This window comes from Sciurus carolinensis, chromosome 17, assembly GCF_902686445.1.
Source record: "Sciurus carolinensis chromosome 17, mSciCar1.2, whole genome shotgun sequence".
In the NCBI taxonomy this organism is placed as follows: domain Eukaryota; kingdom Metazoa; phylum Chordata; class Mammalia; order Rodentia; family Sciuridae; genus Sciurus; species Sciurus carolinensis.
The window spans coordinates 39,590,954-39,606,451 of record NC_062229.1 but is presented as its reverse complement, the minus strand read 5'-3'; the positions used below and the strand labels follow the sequence as shown (position 1 = coordinate 39,606,451).

General features: G+C 38.7%; 1 protein-coding gene across 1 annotated transcript in view; it reads left to right on the top strand.

Annotated features, from left to right (window-relative positions):
* The first annotated feature begins 6,072 nt into the window (after positions 1-6,072).
* Positions 6,073-15,498, top strand: part of LOC124969291 (transcriptional activator ptaB-like) — a 190,525-nt gene continuing 181,099 nt past the window's right edge. The window contains exon 1 of the mRNA XM_047532174.1: positions 6,073-6,129. Coding sequence (XP_047388130.1) covers positions 6,081-6,129 — 49 coding nt within the window. The 5' untranslated portion in view covers positions 6,073-6,080. The remainder of the gene's footprint in view (positions 6,130-15,498) is intronic.

Here is a 15,498-nt window from a genome sequence, read left to right as displayed (position 1 = left end):
TAATGAGTCAAAATAGGCTAATATTTGTAGAGAGAATGAGTAATTTTACTGATTGCAATCTTCCCTTTGTTGTTTCTGTTCCTTCAAGTTTTCTGACTTCATTAAAGTTGCTAGTGCCCAATGATAAATTATATAACTTTCATAAAAACACACAGATGTTACTGACATCTTACACAATATATATGTTTATTAAGACATAAGGTCTCAAATGGACGAGTAATTAGCTTTCCCAGCAGAAGAGCAAATAAAATTCTGTTTCCTAAATGTTCTGTCATTCCATGCTGTGGACTTTACCTCTTTTCTTTCTCTTGCTGCGAGTAACACATGTCACAGTGAATTGTATGATCAATGAATAATGAATTTCCCCTTGATTACAGCATGTTAGTGATCATACATACATGAAATTGCATTTGCATTTCACAGACATCTGAATTTTTAAATTTTGTATTTCACCTCAGATACATATGTGTATCCTTACCCTAATAAGTGAATATCCTTCTGAGGATAATGCAGAACTTAAACTCACATTTAACCTTTTAAGTTACCATATAAGCAAAAGCTCTTGCATTGTTTTTCTATGACAGCAACCAATATTCTCTCTTTATAAACACAAATGATTTTATTTCTTACACATGATCTTGACAAGTTAATGAATTATTTTATTCATGATTTAATTCATAAATAGGGACACATAGGAGACTAGAGTACTAGGGTAGGATAGGGCAGAATAAGAGGTGATCAAATGCGGAAGCAAGAAAGACAATCAGAAATACCTGCAAAGACAAAAAATAATCCTATATCCTCTGTGAGCATGTGTGTGTGTATGTGTGCATGTATATGTCTGTGTGGACTACATAGAGTTAGGAAATTGTCACTAAGATACAACCAGAAAGGAGGAGAAAGGACAACACTTAAAGACTAGAATTTGTCAGAAGGAAGAATACATTATTTTAAATATAAGTTTAATGCAAGAAAAAGTAATTACCATAAATGCTTTCTTTTCTTAAATAAAAAGGAGTCCAAATTATAATAAGCAAAATAGTTAAAATAACTGAAAGGAAATGCACTTAACAAATAGTTTACCTGGAAACCTACCACTGTACATTTTTATCAAAGCAAATTAAAATGTATAAGGACCATTTATAGTATAGTATCACTTATGATTAATTTTTCTCTGCTGTAAATGCTTCCGCTATATAACAGGTTATGAAAACAATGAGTTTAAATCTCTGTCAGAATTTCTTTTATTAGTCTAATAATACATAAGCAAAAGTATTTTTTAAATCTTTCTTTGGTACATATTTAACCTTTGAGTCAAGTGAGTTTCATAAAGCAAGTTTCAAGCCAAAAAAAATGTGATTGATATAAATGACAATTTGAGGGTCTTAGTTACTCAGAATTTAAAACCAAACCCAATGTGTATTTGCTTTGACACTCCATTTTCCTCTACATGAATAATAGTTAACATTTATTAAGCCCTATTTTATACCTGACACAGTACTAAGTGCTTCAGCTAGTAGTAAAGCATTTAGTCCTTACAACTACCCAGTGAGGTAGGCACTACTATTATCTGTGTTTCACAGATGAGGAAATTAACACAAAAAAAGGTTTTGCAACTTACCCAAGGCCTGGTAGCAAAGCCAGAATTAAAATATTTTGACTGGTTTCAGAACCATGTGCAAAGAAAGGTTCCTGTCTCTGGAAGGAGGTTGTGAACAAATCAAACTGCCAGAGTATAAGTCTTGTCAGACAGAACACACACATAGCACATCAGTCAAGGCAAATTTATTTCTCATGGATAGGCAGAAAAGATAGAGGCCAAGGATCCACAGTAAATGTGTTCCCCAAGGTGCAGGAAAGCAGTCCTGGGTGAATGGAGTCTCTGTTCATGCCCCATCTCACACTGCAGCTAAAGGATCCCAAAAGCACTCTGCACTGGGTTTTGTACTCTAAGTATTACTTGGATTTGTGAGCACAAGTGTTACAAATCATTCTAGGAGGAATGAAGACATGACCCAGGTTGTTTAGGATAATTCCTTATCTCAGGATGTTGTATTCTCAGTACATTCTGCACAAGAATTGCAAGCAAAGGGAAAGAGATGAGTTAGCCAAGGCCATCCAGGAACCTGTTCTCTTGCACCATGATCTTCAGTACTACATACACTTCTTCACTGGATAATCTAGTGTTTGTGGTGTGATATTAGTCTATGTGTCAAATTGTGCTAATGGTGTGTCCAGACTAAATATTATTTCTGGGTGTGGCCATGAAGGTGTTTCCAGATTAGTTAGTTTAGCATTTGAAATGGTAGACTCAGTAAAGTAGATTGCCTTTCCCAATATGGGTGGTCATCAAGGAATCCACTGAGGGCCTGAATAGAACATAAATGTACAGGAAAGAGGGATTCATTCCACTTTGCTTCCTGCATTCCTATTCAAGCCTTGATATCTTCTCCTGTCCTTGGACTAAGTTCCCATGGGTTCCTTTTTTTTTCTCAGACCTTTTGACTTGGACTAGAATTACACCACTGATTTTACTGGGTCTGCAGTTTACAAACAACAAAACTTGGGGTTTCTCAGCCTCCATGATTGCATCATTTCAAGGATTAGTGGCACTGACAGGACTTGAAAAATATAGAGGTGGTGATTCCACCACATCCCCTTTCAATTCTCTTAAATAGTCTGTGCAGGGAAAAAAATGAATTTTGGAGAATGATGGTAGATTATCCTAAGATTAGCTAGGTGTTAGCTACAACTGCCACTTTCCTTAGTCTTTTGTGTGAGTGTGTGTGTGTGTGTGTGTTATGATACCACAGACTGGGTAATTTATAAAGAAAAGAAATGTATTTCTCACAGTTGAGGAAGCTGGGAAATCCAAGATCAAGGTAATGGCAATTTCAGTTATCTGATGAGGGCTTCTCTTTGCTTCCAAGATGGTGCCTCATATCTGCATCCCCTGGAAGGGAGGAATGCTATATCCTCACATGGTCGAGACAGCCAAGTGAACACTGCATGATGCCTCTTCTGTAAGGGCTTTATTCCTACTCATGAGGGACGAGATCTCATGGCCTAATTACCTCTTTTGGGCCCCAATCCTTACTGTAATCACATTGCAACACCTGAATTTTGGAGGGGATACACTCAAACCACAGCATAGCTGCTATACCAGATGTGGCTTCACTGTTTGTGCAAGTTAGCACGTCTTTTAGCACATGGTATGCAGTTATGGATCTGGTAGGTGCTGTTTTTTTTATCCTTGTCAATAAGGCTCACAAAAGATATTTTTTTTCATCTGGAAAGAAAGGTCAGTAAAATACCTTAACTCTTCTACCACAGGGTATTTTTTTTCAATTTGTTATTTTTAGTTATACATGCTAGTAGAATGTTTTTTGACATCATACATACATGGAGTATAACTTCCCATTCCTGTGGTTGTACACGATATGGCATTACATTTGTCATGCATTCATATATGACCATAGGAAAGTTATGTCTGATTCATTCTACTGTCTTCCCTTTCCCATCTCTGCTTTCTTTCCCCTATTCCTCCCTGTCCAATCCAGTGAACCTCCACTCCTCCCCCAATCCCCCTATTGTGAGTCAGCATTTGCATATAAGAGAGAACATTTGGCCTTTGGTTTTTTGGGATTGACTTATTTCACGTAGCATAAGAGTCTCTGGTTCCATGCATTTACTGGCAAATGCCATAATTTCATCCCCCTTTATGGCTGAGTAATATTCCATTGTGTATAGGTACTACATTTTCTTTATCCGTCCATCTGTCAAAGGGCACCTAGGTTGGTTCCATAGCTTAGCTATTGTGAATTGGGTTGCTATAAACATTGTTGTGTCCACATCACTATAGAATGCTGATTTTAAATCCTTTGGGTATATGCTGAGGAGTAGGAAAACTGAGTCAAATGGTGGTTCTATTCCAAGTTTTCTGAGGATTCTCCATAGTGCTTCCCAGAGTGGTTGCATCAATTTGCAGTCCCACCAGCAATGTATGAGAGTACTCTTTTCCCTACATCCTCACCAACATTTATTGTTACTTGTATTTTTGGTAATTGCTATTCTGACTAGAGTGAGATGAAATCTCAGTGTAGTTTTAATTTGCATTTCTCTAGTTGCTAGTGATATTGAACATTTTTTTCATATCCCATAGGGGTATTTGTATTCTCAATTACTGTGTCATACTTTTAGTTTGCAAAGCCTTTATTGCCTTTCCTTTCCACAAAACATCACATTGGTTCATTACATTGATGATGTTATGCAGATTGAACCTAATGAGCAAGATATAGCAGCAACTGGACATCTGGGTTCCAGAGGGTGGAAAAAAATGCCACAAAAACTCAAGGACCTCCTACCTCTGTGATATTTCTAGGGATTGAGTGGTGTGGAGCATATCAAGATATCCCTTCTAAGATGAAAGATAAATTGTTACATTTGGCCCCAACTACAAGCAAAAAAAAGAAAAAAAGAAAAGAAAGAAATAGCACCATACTTACTGGGTCTTTTTGGATTTTTGGAAGCAATAAATTCCTGATTTAGGTCTGTTACACTTATTTACCAAGTGATTCTAAAATGGTTCATAGTTTACACCTATGAACTCACAGAGAGTTCTCTATGCTCAGTGGATAGAAGAAGAATCAGGCCTTTTTTAATGTGCTATAATACCACAGACTGGGTAATTTATAAAGAAAAGAAATGTATTTCTCACAGTTGAGAAAGCTGGGAAATCCAAGATCAAGGTAATGGCAATTTCAGTTATCTGATAAGGGCTTCTCTTTGCTCACCAAAATGTGAACCTCTGCAATATCAAGGAACTCACCTGGGTGGGTTCCTCATGCAATTCACAGCCCCCTCCTGGGACATTTGTGAAGGACAGTGGTTAAAAACAAAACCGAACAACAAAAAGTCTTTAGACCTTCTTAGTGAACATAACTTCAAGTAGTCTGTCTGGTTGCTCACTTTGTTTGCAAAAAGAAATGGTTACATGTAAAACTATACACTTATTCATGTGCTATGGCTAAATGTTTAGTTGGATAGACAGGGACTTGGAGGGAACATAATTGGAAAACTGGTGACAAGAAAATTTGGAGGAGTATGTGGATAGAGTTCTCTAAATGGGCAAGAAACAGGAAAATATGTCTATGTGAGGAGGTCTTTAATATTCTAGTGGTTACCTGGACAACTTCTATAGTTACCAGTCAGTCTCTTTTGCCAGCCACCCTTATCATTGCCTATTGGGCTATTAAACAAAGTGCCCATGGAGGCAGAAATAGAAGCTATGCTTCAGCTCATCCATATGAACTTCCATTAACCAAGACCAAGCTGCTGCTGTCACTACTGGTTGTGCAATCTTGCCAGCAGCAGAGAATAACACTGAGTCCTCAGTATGGTGCCATTCCTGGGGTGACCAGCCAGCTTCTTGGTTGATAACATTGGATTGCTGCCATTATGGAAGCATTTTGTTCATACTGGAAGATAAACTTTGAGTATAGATTTTCCTTCCATGGATACAATGCTTCTGCCATCCATGGATTTTTAGAATGCCTATCCACTGTAATGATAGTCCAACAACCTTTTTTATAATCAAGGAACTCACCTGAGTGGGTCCTCATGCGATTCACTGGTCTTTCCAAGTTCCCCACCATCTTGAAGAAACTGGTTTGAAAGAATGGTGATATGACCTTTGAAGACTCAGTTACAGAACCAAATGGATGACATTATCTTTCTGGGCAATGACATAGTCCTGTAGAAGGCTGTTTATATTGCAAATCACTGTCCAATAAGTGATGATAGTTCATTTATGGCCTGGATTCAAGGTCTAGGAATCAAGGAGTGAGAACAGGAGTGGTGCCACTCACCATTAACTCTAGTAATCCACTAGCAAAATTTTTGCTTTCTGTTTCTTCAACCTGTACACTGCTGACCTGGAGCACTTAATTCCAAAGGGAGTGATGCTTCCACACAGAGACAAAACAGCAATTCCACTGAACTGAAGTTAAGACGGTCACCCAGCCATCTTTGGGTTTTTGAGTTAATAGACAAAGAAGATAGTGACTGTGCTGATTGAAGTGATGAACTCTGACTACCATGGGGGAATTGGACTACCAATCTACAATGAAGGTAAGGAAGAGTGTGTTTGAATCCCCTAAGGAATTCCATGTATTGCCATGCCCTATGGTTGAATTCAATGGAAAACTGCAGCAGTTCAATACAGGCAGATTACTAATGGGAAAGATTCTTCAGGAATGAGAGTTTGGGTCTCTCCATCAGGTAAAGAACCATGACTTCTACAATATATTTTCTTAGCCCTCTTGGTGGAGGACTGATAGGAAAAAGTTGCTTTTAGGACATTCTTCTTTATTCTTTTCATCTATATTTTGACCAAGTTTCAACCCTGTGGGAACTTGTAGTCATCTTAAAATCAATCTAAACTTAAAGTTGTGGAACAGAAAAACAACTTTGAGGCCAAATAAAGTCTAAGTATGTGAATGTTTGGAAATGTGCAGAAATTGCTCTCATTTACAATAGCTTGAAGAGCTGCAGTACATAATCAAAGTACATAAATCAAAGCAAAATATTTTGGGTTTTTCTACACATAGTGTACAATTTAAATTTATTCTGTATGGTATTTTATGAACTTAAATTATTTGATTAGTAAATTGGTCAACATGTTTTAGTCTAAAATGGTAAGTTTGAAATATTCTAGCATATTTATTTATGTGTTTTTAGATGAATGTTGTAATATGATTCCAAAATAGGGATTTGGCTGGGGAGAAGCCATTGTAAGAAAAGTAGTATAACTTTTAAAAGCTATTAATTGAACTACTTAAGTGGTTTTTGTATTTTTTTTTAAATTTAAGATAAATAAAAAACAGACATAAGGAAAACTTCATTTACAATTTTTTACACTTTTAAGTTTTTTCTAGAAACTTTGTCTCTATATTTTTAAAAACTTAAATGCCAAAGCCCCTTTTGATCTTAAATGTAGTGTTGGAAACAAACTAAGTTAAACTCTAAAGACAGAGTTGGAAATATTCATTTGCTTTTATTAAAAAAGAAAAAGATAGTGTTGTTACTTAAAATGGCCAAGAGGCCAAGTTAGTTCTATCTTCAAAATAGAAGAAAGTGTTCCCCCAAATGATACAGTGGTGTGTTTTACTCAAGCTCCCAGGAAAGCTGTTTTCAGATAATTTCAAAACCTCATATACTACAATGTAAGGAAAGAATACAAGTAAGCACAAACAGATCCTTTTCTGGAAGGGGAAATCATTCCAGCTATTAAATTCTTGGAAAGAGTAAACAGGACTTGGTGAAAGTAATTTATCTGGATCTTTTAAAGGTCAGGACTGGGCTTCCAAATAAACCTTGTGAAAGAGCCCACTGAGTCCACAAAACAAGGCTTATGTCCTCACTGGTCAAGTGTAGGATCCTGAGATCACACAGCAGCTCTGTTCTGAGTAGAAAGGATCAAGCCTAAGTTTGTCCAAGGAAACAACCTTTTATAAAAGTACATAAGTACCCTGTGGTCACCTTTTGCCATTGAGGGTTAAGCATCTATGCTGAGAGGAAAATGCATCATGAAAAGTTTTCAGGACTGGATAAAGAGGAAGCAGAGATGATGACGGCATGCTGCTGTTATTATCATTTACTTTTCTTGATTGCCGATGTTGTATGGGAATGGGGTGAGAAGTTTAATAATCAGCAGTACAAGGAGATGCAGGTTGGAGGAGGAATCACGCTCTCTGTATTGTCTGGGCAGATGGCCCAGCTGTGGCAGCCATCTTTGGGGAGGCTTTCTAGCCCCTGCACACAAAGGATTTATGTTCTTTGAAATTCTATTGTATCCTCCCCAGTTATTTTTCTCCCTCAGGGATTTGGAACTGTGCACAGAGAAGCAGAAATTGGAAGATTTTGCAGGTCAAAGAAAGCTGTGGAAATATCCATACACTTGAATGCTGAGGATATGCCCTATTTCCTGTTGTATCTATTAGCTGTCAGTCTGTAATGAATCACCCCCAAATTCAGTGCCTTAAGAAAACAATCATTTATTACTGTAACGCACATATTTGTGTGTTGTCTGACCTTTATTGGATTCACTCTTGCATCTTTGGGTTGTCTGTGGGCTGATCTAGTTTCAGCTTGCCTAAGGCAACTTTATTCTATGGGTCTATCCTGTTCTATGGGTCTCCTACCAGGCAAGTCTTTCTCATGGTGATGCAAGAAGTGCAAGAGAGCAAGCAGAAACATGCAAGGTTTCTTGAAGTCTAGGCTTGAATTTGGCACACTGTCATTTCCAACTTACTCTATTTGACAAAAGCAAGTTACATTGCTGAATACAAATGCAAAAGTGCATACACAGGTTGGAATGTATATGTACCTATCAGAATGAATGTTGAAACTTGCTTCCCATTGTGATGGTTTTAAGGAGTGGGGTCTTGGATTGGTGCCTTACAAAAGGGCTGGAGGAAACTACCTTAGACCTTTTTGCCTTTTAATCCCTTCCACCCATGTAAGGATACAACATTTGTCCCCTTTGCAAAATGCAGCAACAAGACACATTTTAGAAGGAGAGACCAAGTCTCTCAGTGACACCAAATACACCAGGATCTTGATCTTGGACTTTCCAGTCTCCAGAACTATGAAAAAATAGATTGCTATGCTTTATTAATTACCTGGTCTTTGGTAACTGGTTGTAGCAGCACGAACAGACTGAGAAATTGGTATAAGAAAAGTAGGTTTTTGCTGTAATATATATCTAAAAATGTAGAAGTGTTTGGGGAACTGAGTAATGGGCAGAGGCTGAAACAGTTAAATTTTTCTCAGGAATATAACCTGTATTGGCCAAATAGAATGAGATAGAAATGACAGCATGCCAGTCCAGGTCAAGGCTTCAAGAAACCTTGCATCATGTTTCTGCTTTCTCTCTTGCACTTCATTCTAGAAAAAGCCTAGATTGTCATGAATTGAGTGTAAAGGTGGAAGCTCAGAAGAGGAGATCTGTAGAGAGCCTCAATCTTCTTAGACATTATCTAAGTAGTCACAGTCAAAATGCAGGTAGAAATTTGAACAACCAAGACCATTCTAATGAGATCTTAGAAAGCAGTGAGGAATATCTTATGGAAACAGGAAAGAAGGCCAGCCTTTTTGCAAAGGAGTAAAGAACTTGACTGAACTATGTCCATGTCCTAGTACTTTGTGGAAGGCAGAATTTAAAACCAATGAACCAGGATATATGGCAGAAGACATCTTCTATCCAAAGTGTTCAGGATGCTGCATTATTTCTCTTAACTGCTTATATAAAATGTAAGAAGAAAGAAACAAATTTTAGGTGTAATTTATAATTAAAAGGGAAGCAAAACTTAAAGATTTGGAAAAATTTTCAGCTCAGTCAGATGATGAAGAATAAAAAGTATGTTTGGGAGAGAATACTAAAGGTGTGGTCCAAGTGCCACTTGATAAGATTAGTTTGGATAGATGGAAACCAGATGCTCATCATGCATTTCATCAAGACAGTGTAAGAATGATATCAAAGGCATTTTGGAAATTATTGCTGCTTTCCCTCCCATTACCCAGAGTATCAAGGCCTGGGGGACAAATATATGTCAAAAGAGAGACTGTGAATGGCTGTAGGATCTCAGCATTCACTGCCCTGTACTTTCCCAACTCCCCTTGGCCAAACCAACTGTGACTTAAGTGAATCTAGGTATGGTTTGGGCTACCTCTCCAGAAGTTATAGGCCATAGCCCTATTTAGCATTCACATAGTGCTAACTCTGCAGGTGTGCAAACTGCAAGAGTTGCAGAGGCATGACTACCTCTTGCTAGATTGCACAGGATGACTCAGAGAGCCTCAAGGCCCAGAAAGAGAACTGTCACAAAAGTAGTGCCACTACAGAGAGTCCCCAGTAGAGCCACGATTAATAGAGCCTGGGAAAGAGGAGCCACATACAGCCCCAACTAGGAAGTCCCAAGTTTAGAGCCATGAGGGCAGAGTGCCCCCAGTAGGGCCACCAGCATGTATTGTCAGCCTAGAAAGCCAAAGGCACCCATCTGACACTCCTAAGATCAATGGTGTGAGTTGCTGGGGCAGTAGGAAGAATAATAGCTCTCCTATAATACAGGATACCTCAAATTGTATTTTGAGTTCAGTTTTTATTCAAATCGTAAAGCTCTTTCTTTAATATTACCCAGGTTCCCAAATTCCAGGGGTCTGGACATTCTGGAAATGCTGCCTTTTGTTTTTTCCAAATTAGAAGTTTTCATCCACTTCTTTGTAGCACTACAAAATTCAAATAAGGAAGAGTTGCTGCCTTGGAATATTTTATTTGGTGGTAGTTTCTACAAGCTAAAGATGACAGTGGAACATGCCTGGTCTAGGGCCAGCTTTATCTGTGCAGAGGAATGGGCATCTTTTGTAACTTGCATATAGATAAAATAATGTTGGTCAATTTCTGCCCCAACTTTCCTAGTTTTTCCTTGGTGATAATTCTAATGCTGGTGATTTTTTTTCCAAATTAGTATAATCATAGATACCTCCGTGGATCAACTATTCAAAGGACAGCTTTTACTTTCTAGTATATCTTATAGTTACCAATTGTCTCAAACTGACCTATTTTTCCTAACTCTCCTTATATTTTAGTGCAAGCCTATTTTCCCTCAGAATGTTAACTCTACTTATTTTTCAAGTACTAGCTGAACTTCAGCATACTAATATATTGTACTTTCAATTTTTTTTTGTCCATCTCTACCTGAGACCTACTCTAGTTACTTAAAAGGGCCCTAACGAATAGCCCTAACTAATACATTAGCCAAAGAAATAGTGCAAAGAAACACAGCATTGCTTAATCAACATGGCAGCTTGAGCTGCAAAAGTAAAAAAAAAAAAAAAAAAAAAAAAAAAAAGCCAAAGAAGTCTTGGCTGTATTAGCAGCATCAGGCAATTACGGGATCTGCTGCAATAAATGGCCAAGGTTATGGCACCCATAAAGTTTAATTTGCATTCTGAATATTACGATGTGTTCACTGAGAATGCAAAGCAGGCTCTGCAGGATTGAGCAGCTAAATTACAGTGCATTTCAGAATTTCTTTGGTTCATGCAAAAGCAGGAGGAGAATGGCTTGCTGGTGCATGGTCGGCCTCAACCTTTGCCTCTGTCGGCAGGACATATGGAGCATTAAAGCAGATGGTCTTTCTGGGCTACCCTTGGAGGACATAGAGCCACCAGATGGTCTGATGTGAATTGTGACTGGGTTGCACTGCAGCCAATCGGATTATCTGGGTCATTTTGAGGATTAATGTAGATGGTCAGAAGATTGATTAGGATGCCATGATTGGAACCTGCTGGTATGAGGATGAAAATGATTCAGCCAATTGAGCCAAATGCGTATTCTTCCCAGTTACCCAGTGCGAAACTGAGCTGGCATTGCGTAGTCTCTGAAATAGGATGAGAATCTCATTGTGAGAGAACTAAAACATATAGGAAATTTTATTTGCATCTAAGCCTGTAAAACTACCCAGAGATGCTTTACACTCACTACCATGCATGCATCAGTGGACAAGGGAGTCAGGACTCTGGGCATGCTGTTAAATTTCTCCACTTGACTGCATGACTCTTTTGCCCTCCTTTTCCCCATTCCTGAGCATTCCTCACCCATCAGGGTTTCCCATGAACCCATGGGACAGGCACTTGTTGACAAGAACTTCATATAACTAGGGGTGTCCTTCCATCACCTCTGACTGTTCCATATGTAACTACCCTATCATGGCCACACATGGCAGGCACCAGATTTAAAAATCATAGGGAATTCTTTTTATTAGTGAAATAGATGGAGTTTTAGGATGCCAGAAGAGACCAAGAGAGAAAGGGAGAGAGGAAAGGAGTGGGAGAGAGAGATGAGAACCTAGCCAGAGTGTTTCTTTATCCTTTGTTCCCTGAAAATACAGTGACAAACTACATTCAGATGTGATCCCCTGGAAAGGTGAGGTCTTCAGTTGTCTACTGTTCCAGAACCTCAAGCTTAGCTCATTCACTCAATCTTGCATGTGGTTTGTGGGTGGAGATGGCTATAGGGCAGCACCTCAAGTGAAGTGAAATAGTTCTGCTTGTATGACACAGCTGGTCCTCAGTTCCTGCCCTCAGTAATGCAATAAATGTATGCCCCTTTCACATAACCAGTCTTGGTTGGTGATTCATTGTCTCTCTCTCTCTCTCTCTCTCTCTCTCTCACACACACACACACACACACACACACACTTTTCCATTAAATCGATTCATTTTCTAGGGCTGCCATAAAAAATATCACAAATAGAATGACTTCAACAACAGAACTTTAGCTTTTTCACAGTTCTGGAGGCTGGACATTCAAGACAAGGTGTCAGCGGGTTTAGTTTCTCCTGAGGCTTCTGTCCTTGGATCGCTGAGGGCTGTCTTCTCTGTGCATCTTCATCTGGCCTTTTCTCTATGTGCACAGTCCTGGGGTCTCTTCCTCTTCTTGAAAGGACATCAGTCATATTGAATTAGGGCTTTACCTTTATGACCTCATTTGACCTTAACTATCTTCTATTCAAATATAGTCATATTAGAGGTTAGGGCTTCCACATGAATTGGGAGGAACACAATTCAATCCATAGCAATTTAACATATTGTATAATGATACAGTCTCAATATCATTAAGTAGTCTTAAAATATATTTTGATGGCTATACTATAATCTATATAGCCTTTTGCTATTATTTTAGTTCTTTCTAATGGACAACAAGTTTTCATGCTCTTACATAATATTTCATGAACATCATCTTAGATAATCGTGTAAATATCTTTTAGTTACATTTCTAGCTGTTTGTTAAAAGATTACAAATAAGTTTATATTGCAGAGATACAAGTCATCAGAGAGAGAGAAAGAGAGAGAGAGAGAGAGCAGTAGCAAGAGACAGATCCAGAGGTACCCATGGATTCATTTGTCCCATTTTTCCTCACTTCATAAGATGTTCATGAACTACAAGCCACCAACCAGAAGTTGCTCCAGGACCACAATCAAATACTTGGCTCCTGATTGTGATCCTATCCCACATGAGAAGTGCTCACAGTGCCTACTTGTCTACCTGCACCATCATTCCTGTTACTGACTTTCCTCTGATCTCCCACTCCCCTTTCCAGGACCTTTACTTCTCCAATAATTATGTAATATCTCTTTCTTAGTTCATTTTCTGTTGCTGTAACAAAATGTCTGAGATGGGGTAATTTATTTTTAAAAGAAGTTTATGTTATTTCATGATTCTGGAGGTTGGCATGTCCAAGCTCATGGTGCTGGCATCTGCTTGGCCTCTGGTGAGGGCCTCATGATGCTTCAACTTATAGTGGAAAACCTAAGGGCAAACAGCTTCCCAGAAAAGAAAGAAAAGGGGTCAAACTCCCACAACACCTAACCCAATCTTATGAGAAATGGATTAACCCATTCTTGAGTTCTCCATCCTCAGGACCTAATGACCTCCCACTAGGTTCCACCTTCCAGTAACCCAACATTGAGGAATTAACTTTCCAAGACATAAGCCTTCAAGGAACACAGCAAAACCATGGTAATCTTTGTACTTGAACACACTTCTTATTCCATACTACTTGTAGTGGCTCTACTTCCTTGATTGAATCCTTGCCTATGCTAGCAATTTACCCCTCTGTATTCATTATCTTTATAGGTACAGCAGCAGTAAAAGTAGTGTCTATGTCATAGAAAGGTATCTATGTGTCCTAAGGTGTGCTTAGAATAGCACCTGGCACATTAAAGGACCCCACATATTCAGGTTCTCTTTATTACCAAAACCTACATGCCTTCCTTTCGGTTTGTAATTTAGTCCAAGTATGAATCTTAGCTTTCTTCTTGATTTCAATAGTTTGCTCACAGAAACATTTGCAAAGTCATAGTTAGCTTTACTGAGCAGGAGGATAGGAAAGAGGATTTTCAAATTATGGCATTGAAAAGGAACTACAAGGTGAAGAGCCAGTTTTTCTTATTCTTAAATTTTCTTTTGCTGTTTAACCCTGGGGATTCCCACTTGTTCCTTACCCAATGGACCCAAACAGCCTACCCCAAGCCTCTACTGGGCTCTCCTTTCTCCTCTGCCTTTTGCAACCTTGTAAATCTCTCTTCCCCCCTTTCTTCCCAACAGCAAACCTTACTTGCTGGTTTTGTCCTACAGCATAGCTTGGCTATAGCATTATTGCTTGAATTGCTGCGGTGGTTCTCAAATGAGGGGCAATTTGGGTCCCAAAGGAAACTTTGGCTGTATCTGGAGACATTTCTGGTTGCCAGGATTGAGAGTGATATTGTTATCCAATGAGTAGAATGTAAGGCCAATGCTAAACATCCTACAATGCAGAAATTATCCAGCCTGAGATGCCAGCAGTGCTGAGATTCAGAAACCCTGCACTCACATGATACTCATGTTCCTGAAGCCTTCCACTGCCCTGACTTGCTGACCAAGACGGTGTTCCAAGGAGACAAAGGTCTTCCTAGGAGGCATCTTTGTACTGGCTATTCAGGAAATGCACCCTCACCTCCTTACAATTGGAAGTTGTCCCTCACTTTGCCTCATGATACAGAACATCCTCTAGCTGCTACAGAATTAGTTTCTAGAGCTGCTGTGTCAAATACAGTAACCATTTAATAAATGTGGTTTCTAAGTTATTAAAATTGAATGAAATGAAAGATTCAGTTCCTTAGTCATACTAGCCACATTTGAATTTGCTACTTATGTGACTACTAAATAGGACAGTGAGGATATAGACTATTTCACTTTCTAGAAAGTTCTATCAGACAGTGATAATGAAGAGCTTCTGATATGGTCCCTAGACTTTTCTCACTGTCCTCTTTTGACTACTTCTATAAATCACTTTATTCTTTTTTTAAAAGTTTTTTATTTGTCCTTTTTAGTTATACATGACAGTAGAATGTATTTTGACAGATTATACATACATGGAACATAACTTCCCATTCTTGTAGTTGTACATGATGTGGAGTTACACTAGTCATATATTCACATATGAACATAGGAATAAATCACTTTATTCTTACTGATCCAAACTGTGGTGCTGGGAGTGAGTTGGCAACCATGGCAGATCTCATCCCCAGCACCACAGCTAGATGCAAAGGTGACTCTTGGAATGGAGTTCTGTCTCAAGGATGAGGGGAATGATTAAAAGTGTCAGGCCCTTTGAAAGGAGAAGGCCTTTCCTTTCCTAAGGATCCACACAACATGTAGCACACAGCCTGGTGCATGGCCAGGAGCAAATAAATAACTGTTCAGTGAGCAGGTGAATTATATTGATTCCAGCAAGTACATTACTATGTGTTCTTCCATGTCTTGGGCACTCCACAACTAACCAGAGTTTGTCATCAAGTTGGTTTCTTGTAGCTGAAAGCTACATGGCAGAGTGGAGTAACAGAGAATGGATGTTTGCCTTGGATTCTAGTCCCTTACTAGCTGGGCGACCATGG